The following is a 20,103-nucleotide window of genomic DNA, read 5'->3' on the forward strand; positions in this document are numbered from 1 at the left end:
ACAACAGGGACCCTGCAGTCTCTCCAGGGCAGTCTGGGTCCCTCCCTGCTGCTCTTTTTGCAGAGATAATTTCCATACCTCATCACTGAGAGCAGCTCCAGGGGCCCTGGGACATCCCCAGGGAGTCACCAGCTGATGCAGTCAAGCAAGCTGCCTTCAGCAAAGAAACTCTGTATCTCTCAGAAGCCTACTGCTGCCAAAAGAGGGCGTGAAGTCCCCATGGCAGGAGAAATCAGTGCCCAAGAAGAGACACTTGCCAGCAGGGATGGATTCAGGAGGACAAACTCACTCCAACACTAAAGCCCCACTGGAAGTGGGTGCCCCATTAAAGCTCCCACCCTGCAATCCCTGGCAGGAAGTGATTACAGTGCTCAGAAAGCCAGAAAGATACAAGTTCGTTAGCTCAGTGACCCAATTTATCCATGCCAGCAGCAGGTCAGGCACACCACAGGCAGGGGTGAAACACGGCTGCAAACCAAACACTGCAGGCCATCCAGCCTGTCACCAGGAGATTCCTGCTGGCGAGAGATTTCCTGGGAGGTGCGGAGTAAACCCCAGTGGTTTTACAGCTCAGCATCTGGAATGTGCCCAGGAAGCCTTATCCAGTGCAGAGCTTTTAACTCAGGGGGAGGGAGCGAGGAACCTGGAGGAAGAGTCACAGGGCACGAGAATTACTAAAGATGGAAAGTGCCTAGCTCACCACAGCTGCCTGGCCCTGCTGCCCAATTAGATCAGTCATGCACATCCATTAATCACATATCTAGCCAGAAACAGTTACATTGCTCAAGTGCTCAGAACCACGACCAGCTGGGGCTGAGTTCAGGGATGGAGAGGCAGAGGTACCCCATAGAGCCAGCACATAACCCGCTACCACTTTCATAACCATGTTCCCACACCCCCTCCCAGGAAAAAAAAAAAACACTGCTCCCTCCCTAAGTACTCCAGGGTCATTCAGAAAGGATACCCCTTCACAAGAAAAGGTGCAGAATCAGAGGTCAAAGCAACCCAGGTACTGTTTCGGAGATTGGCCTAGCTGAACCGGGCAACGCCCCTCCCCACAGCATGCATCCACCCACACATGCTGGAGACCATCAGCTATCCACACACACACACACACATTAAAACTGACCTTAAGAACCACACACCCAGGCCTCACCCCAGAGAGCTGCAGCAGGGGAACCAAGACAGAAGGGCAACTCAGTGTTTCCATCCAACAGATTAAAGCTGGGTCAGGACCCAGAGATACACATGGCATCCAGGATCCAGTTCTCAGCTGAACACCACAGAGAAACAGGGGACAGAGACATCTCACCCACGTGCGATGGGCATTACTGTTAACAGACATTCCTTAAGGCACAGTGCCCCGCCACAACCTGCCCACACACTTTCCTACCACCAGCAGCTCTGGGAAAAGTTCTGTACTTTGTATGCCAAAGTTAGTAAGAGTTTCCCCAGAACCCCCCTTCCATTCCCAAAAAGAAAAGGAGTACTTGTGGCACCTTAGAGACTAACCAATTTTATTTGTGCATAAGCTTTCGTGAGCTACAGCTCACTTCATCGGATGCATACTGTGGAAACTGCAGAAGACATTATATACACAGAGACCATGAAACAATACCATGGCTGTTACTCTGAAACCTTCCATTCCCCCCACACACACCCCAAAGGAGCCCTCCATAAGCATCCACACTGTGCATGCCAACGCAACCTGCAGGACTCCCTCTGAGGACAGCTATCACCTCCCAGGCCATTTCAGCTGCCCTATCCCCTCCCCTTCTGGCACTGGGCAGCAGACAAACCTGTTCCACAAAACCCTGCCCTACAGGCACGGAATCAGCAGCATGAGGGAGACAGAAGCTCCAGGCAACACTTCCAGTGGTGGATACAAGCCTGTGCAGAAGCCAGTACAGGGAGAAGAGGGTAACTTCTGGGAGCACAGTCCAGGGGACAGCAGAAGAGGGATGGAGGGAGGGGTGTTAGAGCTCTAGCGGGAGCTGCAGACAGATGAACGAGGCAGCCTGTGTTGCATTTCCTGGCAGGAGGCAGCAAACCCCACCCCACCTCAGCACACACAACCAGAGTTCAGCTCCTCATAGCCCCATCTCCTCCAGCCTGAGTAACAGTGAGCAGCGCCTGACTCAGCTCAGCCGAGACAGCAGCGGAGCAGGAAGCAGACAGGGAGGGGGAATAAACCCCAATCCTCATCCTACAGCTCAGGAGAGAAACCTTGGCCTTTCCCTGGACAGCAAGATTCAGCAGTCTGGCGGGCCCTACAGGAGCATGGCCCCTGTGAAAACCTAACACAGACGGGCCTGACGCTGCTGCTACTGCAGCCAGAGAGGGGGCAAGGACAGGCTGCACACCGAGGGAAGCCAGCAACGAAGCCAATGCACAGGATTTTAGCAGACCCACAGAGAGACCAATAAAGAGAGGTGTAAGAGCACAGCCCCTTGCCCCAGGTGCAGTGAATCCTAGCACATGTTTCAACTGGACCCTATCTGGAAGCATCTTTCAGATTCATCTCTGACTAGAAGGGGACTCATCAACTCAAAGCTCCCCTCCTCCTCACCACAGCTCCTGGCAGAAAGGAGCTGTACCACCCCCTCAGCCAGCTGTCTGCTCCAAGGGGTCATCCCCATTACTCTGCTATTCCCCCAGCCTTTCTGGGGCCCCCTCACTGCAGGTAGCTCTGGCTGTGCCACTCAAGCTTCCCTGACCAGCTGCGTGACAGTGGTATCAGACTTACCCCCCAGCTGACGCCTGTCCATGGGAACCTGAAGAGCAGCCCTGAAACTGCCCCAGGCTTTGTTAATCTCACTCTTGAGGTTGCTTGGGGAACTACCAGAGGCAACAGAGGCCCAAGAGCTCCCTGTCTGCAGTCTCAGGCACTCAAGTGCATTCAGAGAAGGGCTAGAATTTGTGGGTCTGTGTGGGGGGTGTTTAAATGAAAGCTCAGATTCTGCAGAAACTGAAGAGGCCTGAGACCTCGACCTTTGAAAGTTTCCTACTAACCACTACTTCCTGCAGCAAGGTCTGTTAATGCAAATGTACTGTAATTAACAGATGGCAAGAGAACTGGACTCAGTCTGAGCAACTGAGCCAAGCCAGACAGAGCCATCACTGAGTAAGGACTGGGCTGGAAAGCAGAGAAACTTCACTCTACAGCCACTGTGCAGCTGCCTGCCACCCCGAAGCTGCTGCCTGCTCATCCTGCAGGGAGAAAGGAGCAAGCTACGGCTGAAAAGCTAAAAACAGGAACGAACAGCTTCAGCTGCAAATGGGTAGTGAGTGCATACACCAGGCAGCAGAGTGCTGTTCCCTGTAGCGCTCAGGGAGGAGGCAGCATAGGAGGCCCTTTGCTCAGTGTTCATGTAACTGTCAAAGACCGTTCCTGCGGAGGTCGTAGAATCATAGAATATCAGAGTTGGAAGGGACCTCAGGAGGTCATCTAGTCCAACCCCCTGCTCAAAGCAGGACCAGTCCCCAATGTTTGCCCCAGATCCCTAAATGGCCTCCTCCAGGATTGAACTCACAACCCTGGGTTTAGCAGGCCAATGCTCAAACCACTGAACTATCCCTCCCCCAAGAAGGTCCAGAAGCAGAAGTGACAGGCAGAGGGGATGGTATCTGCTGAAGGCATTTGTCCCGCTGTGCTGGGTCAGTAAAATGAGCCAATCCCAGCTGCCAGGCTGTTAAATTCGTTAGTGACACAGCCTGGCAGACAGGTAGTCTGGGAGCTGCAACAGCAGGGAAAAGAAGTGTGGGGATCAGATGCGGGGTACCTTGCCTTCTCCCACAACAGCTCCCATCCTCTCCGCCTGCAAGTCGCTGAGTCAGCGGGTCTGTCTCGGCTGCCTGCCAGGCTCAGGGCTTGCACAGCCACTGATCGATCATTACCCTGAAATGGCGTGTCCTCTGCGCTTTGCAACCCTCACGTTGGGCACACACACAGCCCATGCCTGGCCTCCCCCCCCCCCCACCCGAGCCTGGCTTCCCCTTTCCATGCCTGGCCTCCCCTCCCCCCCAGAGCCTGGCCTCCCACATGCCTGGCCTCCTTCCCCCCCCCCACCAGCATGGCCTCCCCCTTCCATGCCTGGCCTCCCACCCCACCCCCCACCCCCGAGCCTGGCCTCCCCCTTCCATGCCTGGCCTCCCACCCCACCCCCCACCCCCGAGCCTGGCCTCCCCCTTCCATGCCTGGCCTCCCACCCCACCCCCCACCCCCGAGCCTGGCCTCCCCCTTCCATGCCTGGCCTCCCCCCCCCCCCCCGAGCCTGGCCTCCCCCTTCCATGCCTGGCCTCCCACCCCACCCCCCCCCCGAGCCTGGCCTCCCCCTTCCATGCCTGGCCTCCCACCCCACCCCCCAGCCTGGCCTCCCCCTTCCATGCCTGGCCTCCCACCCCACCCCCCACCCCCGAGCCTGGCCTCCCCCTTCCATGCCTGGCCTCCCACCCCACCCCCCACCCCCGAGCCTGGCCTCCCCCTTCCATGCCTGGCCTTCCCCCTCCCCCCCCCCGAGCCTGGCCTCCCCCTTCCATGCCTGGCCTCCCACCCCACCCCCCCCCCGAGCCTGGCCTCCCCCTTCCATGCCTGGCCTCCCACCCCACCCCCCCCCCGAGCCTGGCCTCCCCCTTCCATGCCTGGCCTCCCCGAGCCTGGCCTCCCCCTTCCATGCCTGGCCTCCCACCCCCCCCCCCGAGCCTGGCCTCCCCCTTCCATGCCTGGCCTCCCACCCCCCCCCCCGAGCCTGGCCTCCCCCTTCCATGCCTGGCCTCCCACCCCCCCCCCCCCGAGCCTGGCCTCCCCCTTCCATGCCTGGCCTCCCACCCCACCCCGAGCCTGGCCTCCCCCTTCCATGCCTGGCCTCCCACCCACCCCCCCCCGAGCCTGGCCTCCCCCTTCCATGCCTGGCCTCCCACCCCACCCCCCCCCCCGAGCCTGGCCTCCCCCTTCCATGCCTGGCCTCCCACCCGAGCCTGGCCTCCCCTCCCCCACCCGAGCCTGGCCTCCCCTCCCATGCCTGCCCGCCCCCCCGCTGGCTCCCGCGCACCAGACCCCGCCCCCGGCCGCTCTCCCGCCGCCCCGAGCGCTGACCCGCCCGGGCCTACCTGGGGCGCCAGGAGGGTCCCGCTGCGGCGCTGCTCCGAACGCGACTCGCTGGGAGGGAAAGACAGAGCGACGCCCCCCGCCCTCAGGGAGACGCTCTGTGCTGACCCTCTGTGGTACCGCCGCGCCTGCGCACTCGCACCGCCACGTCCCACCCCCAGCGCGTAGCCAGCCTGCCGCCATCTTGGTTGTGGGCACGGCCCGGCCCCGCCCCGCCCCGCCCCGCGGGAGCAGGGCCCGGCGGCGCCAAAACCGCCCTCAGGGAGGCGACGGGGTCCGAGCGCCAGGCCCGCGCGGCAGCACGGGGTCTCCGCCGGGGCTGCGCAGGGCCCTGCAGGCAGCAGCCGCCCCCGCCATTGGTTTTCTCCCAAGAGCCCACAAGAGACCCCGCCCTTCCCCGCCCAACTCGCCCCGCCCCCTGACCCTGCCCCGCCCAGCTCAGCTCAACCTGCCCCGCCCCTGACCCTTCCCTGCCCCGCCCCTGACTCCGCCCTTCCCCGCCCCGCCCATCTCATCCCGCCCCGCCCCACCCACCCAGCCCTGCCCCGCCCCGCTCATCCTGCCCCGCCCCTGACCCTTCCCTGCCCCGCCCCTGACTCCGCCCTTCCCCGCCCCGCCCATCTCATCCCGCCCCGCCCCACTGACCCTGCCCCGCCCCGCCCATCTCATCCCGCCCCGCCCCACTCACCCAGCCCTGCCCCGCCCCGCTCATCCTGCCCCGCCCCTGACCCTTCCCTGCCCCGCCCCTGACTCCACCCTTCCCCGCCCCGCCCAGCTCATCCTGCCCCGCCCCTTCCCCTGACCTTCCCCACCCCGCACAGCTCATCCCGCCCCGCCCCCTGACCCTGCCTTTCCCCCCCTGCCCAGCTCATCCTGCCCCGCCCCACCCCACTGACCCCGCCCTTCCCCACCCCACCCCGCCCATCCCGCCCCGCCCCCTGACTCCGCCCTTCCCCGCCCTGCCCAGCTCATCCTGCCCCGCCCCACCCCACTGACCCCGCCCTTCCCCACCCCACCCCGCCCATCCCGCCCCGCCCCCTGACTCCGCCCTTCCCCGCCCTGCCCAGCTCATCCTGCCCCGCCCCACCCCACTGACCCCGCCCTTCCCCACCCCACCCCGCCCATCCCGCCCCGCCCCCTGACTCCGCCCTTCCCCGCCCTGCCCAGCTCATCCTGCCCCGCCCCGCCCCACTGACCCCGCCCTTCCCCGCCCTGACCAGCTCATTCTGCCCTGCCCCTTCCCCTGACCTTCCCCACCCAGCACAGCTCATCCCGCCCCGTCCCCTGACCCTGCCCTTCCCCACCCCGCCCAGCTCATCCCGCCCCGCCCCCTGACTCCGCCCTTCCCCGCCCTGCCCAGCTCATCCTGCCCCGCCCCTTCCCCTGACCTTCCCCACCCCGCACAGCTCATCCCGCCCCGCCCCCTGACCCTGCCTTTCCCCCCCTGCCCAGCTCATCCTGCCCCGCCCCACCCCACTGACCCGCCCTTCCCCACCCCGCCCAGCTCATCCTGCCCCGCCCCACCCCACTGACCCCGCCCTTCCCCACCCCACCCCGCCCATCCCGCCCCGCCCCCTGACTCCGCCCTTCCCCGCCCTGCCCAGCTCATCCTGCCCCGCCCCGCCCCACTGACCCCGCCCTTCCCCGCCCTGACCAGCTCATTCTGCCCTGCCCCTTCCCCTGACCTTCCCCACCCCGCACAGCTCATCCCGCCCCGCCCCCTGACCCTGCCCTTCCCCACCCCGCCCAGCTCATCCTGCCCCGCCCCACCCCACTGACCCGCCCTTCCCCACCCCGCCCAGCTCATCCTGCCCCGCCCCACCCCACTGACCCCGCCCTTCCCCCCCACCCCGCCCATCCCGCCCCGCCCCCTGACTCCGCCCTTCCCCGCCCTGCCCAGCTCATCCTGCCCCGCCCCACCCCACTGACCCCGCCCTTCCCCGCCCTGACCAGCTCATCCTGCCCCGCCCTGCCCCCCTGACCCCGCCCTTCCCCGCCCTGACCAGCTCATTCTGCCCCGCCCCACCCCACTGACCTTCCCCGCCCCGGCCAGCTCATCCCGCCCCGCCCCCTGACCCCGCCCTTCCCCGCCCTGCCCAGCTCATCTCACAGCCCTCGGCCTCGCCCCCTCCCGCTCCCCCGTCACTCACTGCCCTCGGCCCCGCCCCCTCCCGCGCCCGTCACTCACAGCCCTCGGCCCCGCCCCCTCCCGCGCCCGTCACTCACTGCCCTCGGCCCCGCCCCCTCCCGCGCCCGTCACTCACTGCCCTCGGCCCCGCCCCCTCCCGCACCCCCGTCACTCACTGCCCTCGGCCCCGCCCCCTCCCGCACCCCCGTCACTCACTGCCCTCGGCCCCGCCCCCTCCCGCGCCCGTCACTCACAGCCCTCGGCCCCGCCCCCTCCCGCGCCCGTCACTCACAGCCCTCGGCCCCGCCCCCTCCCGCGCCCGTCACTCACAGCCCCAAGACCACGTCGTTCAGGGGCGGGCTGGGGGCGGGCTCTTCAGTCCTGGCTGAGTGACATTATTTCCAACCAATGGGGTCCGAGCCAGCCCCAGCGCACCAATGACGGGCTTTCGGCGCAGAGGCTGCTGGGGGCTCAGTGACGTCATTCTTGATGTGTTGGAAGCGGGTCTGCGCAGCGAAAGGTGCCGAGTGAGGTACGTGGGGGGGAGACGGGGTCGGCAGCGCCGGGGCTGGGGTGCGACCGCCGGGAGAGAACCCAGGAGTCCTGGCTTCCCCCCCCCAACCACTAGCCCCCGGGCCGGGAGAGAACCCAGGAGTCCTGGCCTCCCCCGCCCCCCACTCTAACCACTAGCCCCCGGGCCGGGAGAGAACCCAGGAGTCCTGGCCTCCCCCCCACCCCCCCACTCTAACCACTAGCCCCCGGGCCGGGAGAGAACCCAGGAGTCCTGGCTTCCCCCCCCCCAACCACTAGCCCCCGGGCCGGGAGAGAACCCAGGAGTCCTGGCCTCCCCCCACCCCCCCACTCTAACCACTAGCCCCCGGGCCGGGAGAGAACCCAGGAGTCCTGGCTTCCCCCCCCCCCAACCACTAGCCCCCAGGCCGGGAGAGAACCCAGGAGTCCTGGCCTCCCCCCCACCCCCCCACTCTAACCACTAGCCCCCGGGCCGGGAGAGAACCCAGGAGTCCTGGCTTCCCCCCCCCCAACCACTAGCCCCCGGGCCGGGAGAGAACCCAGGAGTCCTGGCCTCCCCCCCACCCCCCCACTCTAACCACTAGCCCCCGGGCCGGGAGAGAACCCAGGAGTCCTGGCCTCCCCACCCCCCACTCTAACCACTAGCCCCCGGGCTGGGAGAGAACCCTGGAGTCCTGGCCTCCCCCCCACCCCCCAACCACTAGCCCCCGGGCCGGGAGAGAACCCAGGAGTCCTGGCTTCCCCCCCCCAACCACTAGCCCCCGGGCCGGGAGAGAACCCAGGAGTCCTGGCTTCCCCCCCCCCAACCACTAGCCCCCGGGCCGGGAGAGAACCCAGGAGTCCTGGCCTCCCCGCCCCCCACTCTAACCACTAGCCCCCGGGCCGGGGAGAGAACCCAGGAGTCCTGGCCTCCCCCGCCCCCCACTCTAACCACAAGCCCCCGGGCCGGGAGAGAACCCAGGAGTCCTGGCCTCCCCCGCCCCCCACTCTAACCACTAGCCCCCGGGCCGGGAGAGAACCCAGGAGTCCTGGCCTCCCCCGCCCCCCACTCTAACCACTAGCCCCCGGGCCGGGAGAGAACCCAGGAGTCCTGGCCTCCCCGCCCCCCACTCTAACCACTAGCCCCCGGGCCGGGAGAGAACCCAGGAGTCCTGGCCTCCCCCGCCCCCCACTCTAACCACTAGCCCCCGGGCCGGGAGAGAACCCAGGAGTCCTGGCCTCCCCCGCCCCCCACTCTAACCACTAGCCCCCGGGCCGGGAGAGAACCCAGGAGTCCTGGCCTCCCCCGCCCCCCACTCTAACCACTAGCCCCCGGGCCGGGAGAGAACCCAGGAGTCCTGGCCTCCCCCGCCCCCCACTCTAACCACTAGCCCCCGGGCCGGGAGAGAACCCAGGAGTCCTGGCCTCCCCGCCCCCCACTCTAACCACTAGCCCCCGGGCCGGGAGAGAACCCAGGAGTCCTGGCCTCCCCCGCCCCCCACTCTAACCACTAGCCCCCGGGCCGGGAGAGAACCCAGGAGTCCTGGCCTCCCCCGCCCCCCACTCTAACCACTAGTCCCCGGGCCGGGAAAGAACCCAGGAGTCCTGGCCTCCCCCGCCCCCCACTCTAACCACTAGCCCCCGGGCCGGGGAGAGAACCCAGGAGTCCTGGCCTCCCCCGCCCCCCCACTCTAACCACTAGCCCCCGGGCCGGGAGAGAACCCAGGAGTCCTGGCCTCCCCCCCACTCTAACCACTAGCCCCCGGGCTGGGAGAGAACCCTGGAGTCCTGGCCTCCCCCCCACTCTAACCACAAGCCCCCGGGCCGGGAGAGAACCCAGGAGTCCTGGCCTCCCCCGCCCCCCACTCTAACCACAAGCCCCCGGGCCGGGAGAGAACCCAGGAGTCCTGGCCTCCCCCGCCCCCCACTCTAACCACTAGCCCCCGGGCCGGGAGAGAACCCAGGAGTCCTGGCCTCCCCCGCCCCCCACTCTAACCTCTAGCCCCGGGCCGGGAGAGAACCCCGGAGTCCTGGCTCCCACCCACTCCGCTTTAACCACTAGCCCCGGGCCAGGAAAGAACCCAGGAGTCCTGGCTCCCAGCTCCCCACTCTAACCACTAGCCCCCGGGCTGGGAGAGAACCCTGGAGTCCTGGCTCCCAGCTCCCCACTCTAACCACTAGCCCCGGACCGGGAAAGAACCCAGGAGTCCTGGCTCCCAGCTCCCCACTCTAACCACTAGCCCCGGACCGGGAAAGAACCCAGGAGTCCTGGCTCCCAGCTCCCCACTCTAACCACTAGCCCCCGGGCTGGGAGAGAACCCTGGAGTCCTGGCTCCCAGCTCCCCACTCTAACCACTAGCCCCCGGGCCGGGAAAGAACCCAGGAGTCCTGGCTCCCAGCTCCTCACTCTAACCACTAGCCCCCGGGCTGGGAGAGAACCCAGGAGTCCTGGCCTCCCCCGCCCCCCACTCTAACCACTAGCCCCGGGCCGGGAGAGAACCCCGGAGTCCTGGCTCCCACCCACTCCGCTTTAACCACTAGCCCCGGGCCGGGAGAGAACCCCGGAGTCCTGGCTCCCACCCACTCCGCTTTAACCACTAGCCCCGGGCCGGGAAAGAACCCAGGAGTCCTGGCTCCCAGCCCCCCGCTCTAACCACTAGCCCCGGGCCGGGAAAGAACCCAGGAGTCCTGGCTCCCAGCTCCCCGCTCTAACCACTAGCCCCTGCTTTCTTCCCAGAGCCAGAATAGAACCTAGGAGTGCTGGCTCCTGGCTCCCAACTCCTGTGGCTCTAACCACTAGATGTCAGTCCCCACCCAGAGCTCGGGAAAGAAGCCAATTGCCCTAACTTCCAGCCCCCCCGCTCTAACCAGAACTGGGGAAAGAACCCACAAGTCCTTTCTCCCAGGCCCCTCCCCTCTCCTGCTCTAAAGCAGATTAGCTGATGTTATAGGATTTTGGCATGTTCCTGAGCTGTCATTGCAAGGTGGCCTGGCATGGCATGGTGAGGCAAAGAAATTGAAACCAGAGTTAGGCTGAACCTGTTTGTAACCCCCAGGGCCAGATGGTCCCCTGGGCCTGCAGGCTGTGTAGAGGGGTGCAGTCACCCTGTGCGGTGCAGGGTGTAGCTGTCTGTTTAGGGCTGAGAATTGCAGAAAAAAGCAGCGCAGGGTGGCTGCAGAAAGCACACATGATGCAAGTAATCAAGGATCTGTGTAGGCCAGTCTATTGCCGGGGCTGATCACTGGGGCAGTGGCTCATTGCCATGGAATTGGCCACTGGATGCCCACAGAGAACTAGTCTGATTCTCCATTCCTGTATGTGGGCTGCCTATCCGCAGCTCCCCAGAGCTCAGAACTGGCCAGGAGAGGGGTGCGTTTTGGGGCTGCATGATTGGTCCCTTGAGGGCCCAGACATAGGGACTCAAGGCAGTGAGGCGATGGGGGAGCCTAGCCCTGCCTCAGGCTCTGCCTCTAGGCACGCTTCTGCAGCGATGCCTTCTGACTCAGCAGGGCAGAGCCGGCTCCCAGCCTTCCTGTTCCTCAGACAGGCTTGCAGGGGCAGAGAGTGTGGCAGCCGCGTGACCCCCATTCAGCGTTGTCTGACGTGCCCAATAGCTGATGCCTTGGCTGCTGGGTTTGCGTGTGCACACGCGCGTGTGCACACACACGTATGGTGTGGGAGGTGTCACTCTATGTGCAGAGCAGCTTTTATGACCCTTCCTTCCGAATCGCCTGCTGTGGCCCAGCCCCTCCTCTGGCTGCCTGCCTGGAGACCTGTTCAGTGTGCTCACTGGAACAATGGGGCCCCTGCGTCCCCCTTCCTCTCACCGCCTTGCTTCCTGCTCCTTTGATGCAGCAGAGGGAGGGATCCACGGACCAACTTCCTGTTTCCGAGCAGCCGCTGCGGTGCTGAGATTCAGGCTTCTGGGATCTGCCCTCCAGCTTGGTCACAAGCTGATGCACCTGTCATCCAGATCTGAGGCCTCCAAGGAGTGCCGGCCTAGCTGGCATCAGGCCAGGGTGCAAAGAATCTTTTGGCTCTAGGGAAAGCTGCAGGAGCCAGCCTTGTATCGTGGTTGGGAGAGGTGACTGCCCTGGGCCCTGCCCAGCCAGCTGCGCCTTGTTGCAGTGCGCTCACACTGTGAGCTGCCGTGGCTGCATTGCCTGCTTTCGTTGCCCTGCTTGTGGGCTGCTGGGCCCAGAGAGTGCACGGTCAGCCAGGCAGAGGTGCACCAGTAGTCCTGCCGCAGGAGTCTCCGGGGCCTGGCTTGGCATGTGTTGTACCCTTCCCTGTAGAGCTCCTGGCAGTTACAACCTTGGAGATGTGAGTGCCCGGGCAGAGGGACAGGAGGGAGGTCCTGTCCCTCTCCTGGATGCGAGGGTGGGTCTCTCCCACAGCCCCTGGATGGCCCTGTCTGTCTTGCTCAGATGTCGTGCCCAGAAGAGGTGGTTGCCTCTGCAGATGATGAGCTGCTCAGCTTCCTCCTGGTGGATGATGCTCCCTGTGCAGAGTTCTCAGGGGACGAAGCCAACCTGCTGGGAGACTGGGGTCTGCTGGAGCCCGAGGTGAGACTGCTGTCTGGTGCAGAGCATAGAGAAGTGAGCTAGGCTGGGCCGTGGGAGGGGGCTTTCAGGCCTCCATCCTCTGCTTAGCAGCAACTGTTCTCTGCAGCTCCTGAATGACAAGGAGGTGGAGGACTTTCTCAGCTCCCTGCTGAGCCCCTTTGAAGAGGGGCCGAGTGCCTTGCAGGGTCACTCGCCTCTCAACAGTGATAGCGGCATCTCAGAGGACCAGAATCCCTTCCCCAGCCCCAGCAGCTGGGACGCGTCTCCAGCCAGGGACCTCGCCTGCAGCCCTTTGAGCTCTGACATCGTGCAGGTTGATCACAGCTACTCCCTCCATCAAGAAAGTGCGGTGCTGGAGAGCGTGAGAGCAGACACGGCAGAAGGAGACATCTCCATTGACCTGGGTAAGGGAGAGGCCTGGGGAATCCCAATTCCGCATCTTGAGCCCATGGCTACTGGCCGTGCTCGGCTTGGCAGGGAAGCAGCCTAGCACTTGGTGCTGTCTGCCAGGTGGAAGAAGAAGGCCGGGGGTTGGGAAGAGGGGCCTGCTGGCTCAGTCTTCCTCTGCCACATGGGGCCAGCTGGCTGGGGGTGTACAGTGGGTGGCGGCTGACTCTCGTTCCTCTCCCAGATATGTGGGGGGACTCGGGAAGTACAGAGGAGACGCTGGTCAAGGAGCAGAGTTTCAGCTTCCCGGTTGCTGTGCCCATGGATGACTTCGTGCCTGGGACCCCCATGCAGGTACTGAGGCCCACGCCCCAGGGACAGGCCCCACTGCTAATGCAGGTGGCTCCTTCCTTCCCTCCCCACTTACACTTCCATTCCCTGTTCGGGTGCTGACTCCCTGTGGGCTTCCCTTGCTAGTTCAGAAGAGGGGTTCCCTGCCCTGGGGGCTTCCCTTGCTAGTTCAGAAGAGGGGTTCCCTGCCCTGGGGGCTTCCCTTGCTAGTTCAGAAGAGGGGTTCTCCGTGCTCAGCAGCGGGTTGGTTTGTGTTGTAGTTCGGTTTCCCGGAACTGATCCTGACAGAAGAGGAGAAACAGCTTCTGGAGAGAGAGGGTGTCTCCTTGCCATCCCACCTGCCCCTGACCAAGGTGAGTTCATGCCCCCCCCCCCATGCTCTAGTGCATGGCCCCTCCCCTCACTCATCCCTTCAGAGGGGGCCCAGGCCAGAGACTGATAGGAGCCATGAAGCGGGGGCCCCATTACCACGGTGCAGCGCCGGTGTCTTACTGAGAGGCTCAGCCTGCAGCTCCGTGAATGGGGGTGGTGCTGGATTCCTGCCCTGGACCCTGCTTGCAGGGCTCCATTTTCCATAGCAGCCAGTGGCCAGACCCCAGCTAGGTGATCTGCAGCCACTGCCCCTCTAGCTGCTAGAAGGAAGAAGGTGTCAGGGAGGTGTGGCCTGCTGCTGCCCCTCCCCGGCATGTTGGCCACCGTGGAGGGATGGCGGGGTCTGTGCTGCTGCGGAGAGTTCCCCAGTAGCAGGAAAGCGAGTGAAGTGAGTCTTGACAGTCCTCAGCTGCCCACGGGGACCTGAAGAGCAGCCATGAAACTGGCCAGTCTTAATCTGCTGTGCCTGTTTGCACCCTCCAGATGGCTGTGCTACGTGGGGCCGTGTTCTGCAGGGACACTGGCTCAGGCCCTCCCCTCCTGCCAAGGAGTTTGACCTGGTCTCCTAGGGCCAGTGGCTCTTTCAGGCCCTGTTTTTGAGACCTCTGGCTGGGCCGGGTTCTGGTGGGCCTGCCTGGTGTGAGCTGGAGGCCAGGCCCAGGCGCGCATGCCCGCCTGGTGTAGGGGCTGTGGGCTGACGGCAGTGGAAGTGGGTGTGGGTGCATATGCAGAGACCGGAACAGCACAAGGTGCTGTCAGAGCTGGGGCTCCTCTGCCTTTTGTCTCCCTGCTGTGCGGGTAGCGCCCCTGGGTTTCCTGACGCACTGCAAGGCAGCAGGTCACTTCGCCCTCTGGGCCAAGGCCTGCAGCTGCGTTCCTAGTGACACCACAGGCAAAGCATGTGAGAAGTACCTGGAGTAGCCTCTGCCCACCCCAGGCCCTTCCTGCCCTGGCCCGATGGCAGATACCTGCCAGCTGCTCCTCCCTGTGCCCTGGAGGGTCCTTGGCAGGGCGGGGTCAGGGCTCTCGCCCCAGAGTCTGGAGTCCCAGGCATGGCCTGTAGCCTGAGCTGGCTGTTTCAGGCTGAGGAGCGGCTCCTAAAGAGAGTCCGTCGAAAGATCCGGAACAAGCAGTCGGCCCTGGACAGTCGGCGCAGGAAGAAGGTCTATGTGGATGGCTTGGAGAGCAGGTACTAGGGGCACAGCAGTGGGTTTTGCATCCCCCCCAGGATGTCGGGGAGCGATAGGCCCAGCAGAGGGTGTTGCTCCTCCCGTGGGTCTGGGGAGCGCCCACTGCCAGAGTACTGGGGGTCGTGAACGCTCTGGCTTGAGGACACCAAGCACTTGCACTCCTAGCGCTGGAGGCAGCTGCCAGCCCCCGGGCCCAGAGGAGCAGAAGCCGATAGGCAGGGCCTGTTTGTACCACGCTCTGGCGGAGCTGCAAAGCTCTGATCAAGGGCTGAGCCCCACCGGCGAATGAGCCCTTCCCCTTCCCATGGGAGCCGCGTTCTGCCAGACACTCCTGCTGAGCTGCCTTGGCGCCAGGGCAGTGCCTACTGCGAGTGACCCCAGCAGCCCCGTGCTGCGGGAGCAGAGCCGGCTCGGGGGCTCCAAGCACTGGTGTGAGTGTGCGGAGGAGTGGGACCTGATTTTTACCACTCAGAGGTTTGTCCCAGGGTGACCTCAGCGACCCCGTCTGCTTGCCCTGCGACTGTACTGCAAATCGGGCTGCCCCGGCCCTGCCTCCTAGCTGCGTCAGAGCAGTTTGGCTGTCTGTGTCCCCAGCTTGTGGCTGTGCTAGGGACAGATGAGGTCACACCTGCCCCCCACCCTCAGGACATTCTGCACCAGGCACTGAGCCAGAACCCTCCTGAGCCAGCAGCGCAGTTTCCCCTGGGGGTCAGTCTGACTCTTTCCTCTCTCCCCGTCGCTGCTTGGGAAGGGTTGTCACCTGCACGGCGCAGAACCACGAGCTGCAGAAGAAGGTGCAGCTGCTGCAGAAGGAGAACATGTGAGTTCCTGACACTCCAGACATGGAAACCTGGGGGCAAGAAGGTGGGAAGGGGGGCACTGTCTCCCTGTGCCCCTCCAGTCAGCACTGACATGCCAGGGGAGCGAAGCCTGTTCCCCAGGGTGGAGGGACATGGCGGTCTGTGCGGGGCTCAGCGGCAAGATGGGCAGCTTGGGACCAGGGCCTGCACTCACCTACGTTTCACACTTTGCCCTAGGTCATTGCTCGAGCAGCTACGGAGGCTCCAAGCCCTGGTGAGACAGTCCTCGACCAAAACCACCACCGCCAGCACCTGCGTCATGGTGAGTGGCCCTGTAGCCGGGCATTGGCCCCAGCTCCTGCCCTCAGGATCTGTGCTGGCCACGTGGGTGGTGCTGAGGAGCCTCCTTGGCTGGCGGGGCTGTGGAGTCATACACTGGTGCTGATGGCTCAGTTGTCTCTCTCCAGGTCCTGCTCCTATCCTTCTGCCTCGTTCTCTCACCCAGTCTCTATCCGCTCGGAGCCAGAGTACAGCAGGAGGGGTTCCGAGGAGGTGAGTGACTGGTTGCATGGGGGTGAGCGGGAGGGGCAGGATTATGCCCTACAGTGAACTCTTCCAGGGTGAATGTTCCAGGTGATGCGGCCCCAGCAGAGACATGGTTTCCCAGTCACGGGCTTATGCCTCGTGTGCGCGGGGCCTGTTTGTGGGTTGCTCTGCTGTCCTGTCTGGCTGCTGGCAAAGCTGCTCTCCCCTGCCCCGCGCAGAGTAGGGCCAGGAGAGCCTGGGGTCAGCCCCCGCCCTGGCGCACGACATTCTTGGCGATGTCAGGCTAACTCTCCTCTCTCTTACAGTGCTGTCTCGTCAGATCCGGGAGTACCCGAGTGACACGGCCCACTTTCAGGCAGCAGCTGCCCAGCAGGCAGAGGGGCCTGAAACACGGGGAGAGCGCACAATGGAGGGACTGGCCCTGGAATCTGAGACGGCCCCGCTGCCAGGCAGCCTCAATCACTCCCGGGATGGGGGACAGAGCCCACCCAAGGCGGAGCATGGCTCTGCCATCAACAGTAACTCATCCTCCGACCCACCGCCAGGAGTCAGCTCTGAGCTGGGTCCCCCCCAACAGCAGCCAGAGCAGCTTCCTGGGAAGGGCCCCCTGCACTCTGCGCAGCCATCAGCCTGGGGGACCAAGAAGCAGGAGTGGGTGGAGCGCACCACCAGCGTCGTGATCCAGCAGCACCGTGCAGATGAGATGTGAGCGCCAGGCACCTCGTGCTGCCTGGCTGTGAATTTGCCAGGGCCGTTTTGACTGATCCTTGTCTACGCAAATGCTTCTAAATGCCCCTGAGCGGGATCTGTCTCCTCACCCACCAATCCTGACTGGGGGGCAGCTGGGCTCTGGGGTAGCAGGAAACGGTTCTAGCTGCAGCGTGGAGGGGGCCCAGCATGGGGAGTTGGGCCTGCGTTACTTAGTACCCTGCAGCTGGACTGAGTGGAAAACCACTTTGATTGGGCTGGGCCCCTGCGTCCGGGTGCCCTTAGCAAGTCCCGCAGCTCCAAGCGACCTGTCCCTTCCAGTAACACGATGATTCCCCATCCCTCAGCTGGGCACGCCAAGAACCTGTGCCTCGCAGGGGATGCCAGCTGGGTGTGGTTCTGCCAGGGGACAGCACTAAACTTCTCTCATCGACCTCCCTGCTGCAGAGCCTCAGCTGCTGTTCTTGGTGTGGCTGGGGGCGGCTGCAGGCAGAGGGTCCCTGCCTAGCGCTGTGTGCTGCCTTCCTGCTGGTCAAGGGGCTGCTGATCATGATCCCCCGGAGGGGAGGGGGCTGCACTGCTGCAGGGGTGGAGGTTCAGAGAGCCCTGAGGGGCAGCCTCTGTAACAGGGCTGGTGGGGCCTGGGGCCCACGTCAGGGGGGAGGGCTAGGTCAGCTGGGCCTCCTCCATAAATTGACCTCTGGCCTGCAGCCCTGGGCAGGGGTCGCTGTAACGTGGCAGAGCCATGGGATGAGGACCGCCAGCTGAGCCAGCACCAGCCAGGGTCGCCCTCCCACCCGGCCAGCTCCAGCCCAGGGAAAGGAGAACAAGGGGGCCTGGTCCAGCAGGCTCCTAACTGCTACAGTAATGGCTCTGTTATAATGAAGTATAAACAAAGTGGACCCGCTGCTGGGCTGTCCCCTGTGTGCAGTGTCTGTCTAACCCCACAGCTGCCTCCCAGCCAGGCAAGGGGGTACCTCACTATGCTCCCAGGGCGAGACTTGGCCCCTATTGACCTGGGGCCTGTTCCAGGCCTGCTCCCTCTCCAGGGCAGGGGGTGCTGTGTTTCAGCCAAGCCAAAGAACCAGCCTCCTGCAGGCAGCCTTTGCTCAGAAGCAGCTGAGCCTCTTCCCCTGGGGAACCTGCTTTGCCCCATGTGCATTTGGAACCTCGCTGTCTGCACAGTCCCAGGAAGCCGGGCAGAGCCTGAGCCTGGTGCAGCCAGGGCCAGCCCCACCTGTTTGGAGAGAGGGGCCTGGCCCTGCCCCCAGGGGGAGACAGGTGGTAAAGCAGAGGGGGGAAGTGGGGCTGCCCTGTAGCACCAGCCTCAGAGAGTTTATCCAACAGAAGGCTCAGGGGTGACGATCACACTCGCGATATCAGTGGGGGAAGAGGAACTCGATACGCCAGGGTCCTTCACTCAAGCTGAGAAAGGTCCCACTCAAGCCGATGCTGCAGCGGGACCATTCACACTAGAGCGAAGGTGTAAGTGGTGACAGTGAGCGAGGAGCCACGGCAGCAATTTCATACCTGGGTGGCAGCGGATTCTCCATCGCTGGAAATTCTTCAGCCACCAGGGGGGTGTTTTTCTAAGGGACGGTTCAAACCAGGATTGATTCAGGGAAGTTCTGTGGTCACAGCAGTGCTGCAGCTGAGTGAGTCACCTGCCCTGCCCCCTTTGCCCCTGGGTGTGCCCTGGGGGGAGGGCAACTGCTCCTGCTCCCCCCCGGGGCAGTGCCCGGTGCGGTAAGGCTTATGTGCCCCAGGAGCTGACCTCTCCATGGCCGGCAGGGCTCAGCTAGGCCTGTGCTGAGCTGCAGGCCCCTCGTGAATGCTTGTCCATAAATCAGGTTTCAGAGTAGCAGCCGTGTTAGTCTGTATTCGCAAAAAGAAAAGGAGGACTTGTGGCACCTTAGAGACTAACCAATTTATTTGAGCATGAGCTTTCGTGAGCTACAGCTCACTTCATCGGATGCAAGAATAAATGTGTTTGTCTCTAAGGTGCCACAAGTCCTCCTTTCCTTTTTGCGAATCCTTGAAATGAATCAAACATAAAAACCTCCAGTAAAAGGAATTTGTTACACACCAGCGGCACCTACTGGCTACCAACAGATGTAGCAGAGAAACTAAGACCAGAAATCTGAGCGCCCCTTTGACAAGCGTCCAATAAGCAATTAGAAGGCTGCAGCTTCCAACAGGCATATGAGGTCACCCTGGTGGACCTCAGAGTTTGCTGAACCCCCCAAGGAAGCTGCAGAACCCAGAAATGCTACTGGATGCTTGGGCCAGGCTGCCGGCCATCTGTGCCATCTCCCAGGGTCTCCAGGGCTGAGGAGCAGGGAGAGTTCATTTCCGAGAAAAGAAAAGGAGTACTTGTGGCACCTTAGAGACTAACCAATTTATTTGAGCATGAGCTTTCGTGAGCTACAGCTCACTTCATCAGTGAGCTGTAGCTCACGAAAGCTCATGCTCAAATAAATTGGTTAGTCTCTAAGGTGCCACAAGTACTCCTTTTCTTTTTGCGAATACAGACTAACACGGCTGTTCCTCTGAAACCATTCTAAGTGTGTGCGTGCCCATGTGTGTGGCCATCGGCTATTTTTGCCTCAGCGGTACCCGTAGGGCCGGCCGTGGCGCCCCCTAGAGTGCTGCGCTCATGCCGCGGTGTATCAGACGCTGCCGGCCCACGCTCTCGCAGTTCCCCCTTACCGCCTGTGGTGGTCAGTCAGAGCGCCTCTTTTGCTTGTCAAGAGCTAGCGGTTTCTTCCATTGGGACTTTGTGCCGTCAGGCTGTTGTTCGATTGTAGTTAGTGTTAAGTGCATAATTAGCTCATAGTTAAGGTCCCAGCAGGAAATTCATCCCAAGTGGGTCGAGCTCCCGGGACACTGGGTTTAGCCGTCGCTGCCCTTCCTCCTCTCGCTCGCCAGCCCAGCCCAGACCCGCTAAACACCCAGGGGGCTAAAAGCGATAGTTTTGAGGGTGCGCTTGACAGCGACGCCCTAGTCAGCTGGCCAGATCCTGTCCATCCTTTGCTCTACTGCCTTTCTCCCTACCTCTCAGCCTGGTCTCAGGTTACCTCAGACCACTGGGTCCTGGACATAGTAGCTCAGGGCTATACCCTGCAGTTTGTGGATACCCCTCCTTCCCATTCCCCTGCTTCCCCATCCCTCTTCAGGGACCCCTCTCACAAGCAACTCCTGGTTCCAGAGGTCGACAAGCTCCTGCAGCTGGGGTCTGTGGAGGCGGTTCCTTGGGACATGGAAGGAAGATGATTCTATTCCCTCTGCTTCCTAATCCCAGAGGCCAAGGGGGACCTCAGACCCATCCTGGACCTCCGTGGCCTCAATAAGTCTCTCTAGAAGTTGAAGTTTTGCATGGTCTCCATTATTCCCTCCCTGGATCCGGGGACTGGTACGCGCTCTCGACTTAAAGGACAT

The 20,103-nt window shown here is 63.4% G+C and overlaps 2 protein-coding genes across 4 annotated transcripts in view; one reads left to right on the plus strand and one right to left on the minus strand.

The window, feature by feature from the left end:
* TLN1 (talin 1) overlaps positions 1-5,245 on the minus strand; it is a 139,418-nt gene extending 134,173 nt beyond the window's left edge. The window contains exon 1 of the mRNA XM_048834676.2: positions 5,110-5,245. The gene's annotated coding sequence lies outside the window, so the exon portion shown is untranslated. The remainder of the gene's footprint in view (positions 1-5,109) is intronic.
* Positions 5,246-7,664: 2,419 nt separating this feature from the next.
* On the plus strand, positions 7,665-17,572 carry CREB3 (cAMP responsive element binding protein 3). 3 transcript variants are annotated; one of them, XM_048834694.2, is made up of 10 exons: positions 7,665-7,767; positions 12,174-12,311; positions 12,418-12,715; positions 12,943-13,052; positions 13,310-13,402; positions 14,504-14,610; positions 15,363-15,431; positions 15,649-15,733; positions 15,879-15,963; positions 16,263-17,572. In XM_048834694.2, the coding sequence occupies exons 2-10, from the start codon at positions 12,174-12,176 to the stop codon at positions 16,664-16,666; spliced, it is 1,389 nt and encodes a 462-aa protein (XP_048690651.2). In that variant the 5' UTR covers positions 7,665-7,767; the 3' UTR covers positions 16,667-17,572. The 3 variants fall into 3 exon arrangements, with proteins under 3 accessions (XP_048690651.2, XP_048690653.2, XP_048690652.2); XM_048834695.2 differs by having other exon boundaries at positions 7,690-7,767; positions 12,144-12,311; XM_048834696.2 differs by lacking the exon at positions 15,363-15,431.
* Positions 17,573-20,103: the final 2,531 nt, after the last annotated feature.

Source organism: Caretta caretta, chromosome 5, assembly GCF_965140235.1.
Source record: "Caretta caretta isolate rCarCar2 chromosome 5, rCarCar1.hap1, whole genome shotgun sequence".
In the NCBI taxonomy this organism is placed as follows: Eukaryota; Metazoa; Chordata; order Testudines; family Cheloniidae; genus Caretta; species Caretta caretta.

Excerpts from the sequence above, each read along its gene's own strand:
- CREB3 (XM_048834694.2), top strand. The coding sequence starts at position 12,174 with ATGTCGTGCCCAGAAGAGGTGGTTGCCTCTGCAGATGATGAGCTGCTC. Across the intron at positions 13,403-14,503 it reads CCCACCTGCCCCTGACCAAG|GCTGAGGAGCGGCTCCTAAA; the intron begins GTGAGTTCATGC and ends TGGCTGTTTCAG. Across the intron at positions 15,432-15,648 it reads CTGCTGCAGAAGGAGAACAT|GTCATTGCTCGAGCAGCTAC; the intron begins GTGAGTTCCTGA and ends ACTTTGCCCTAG.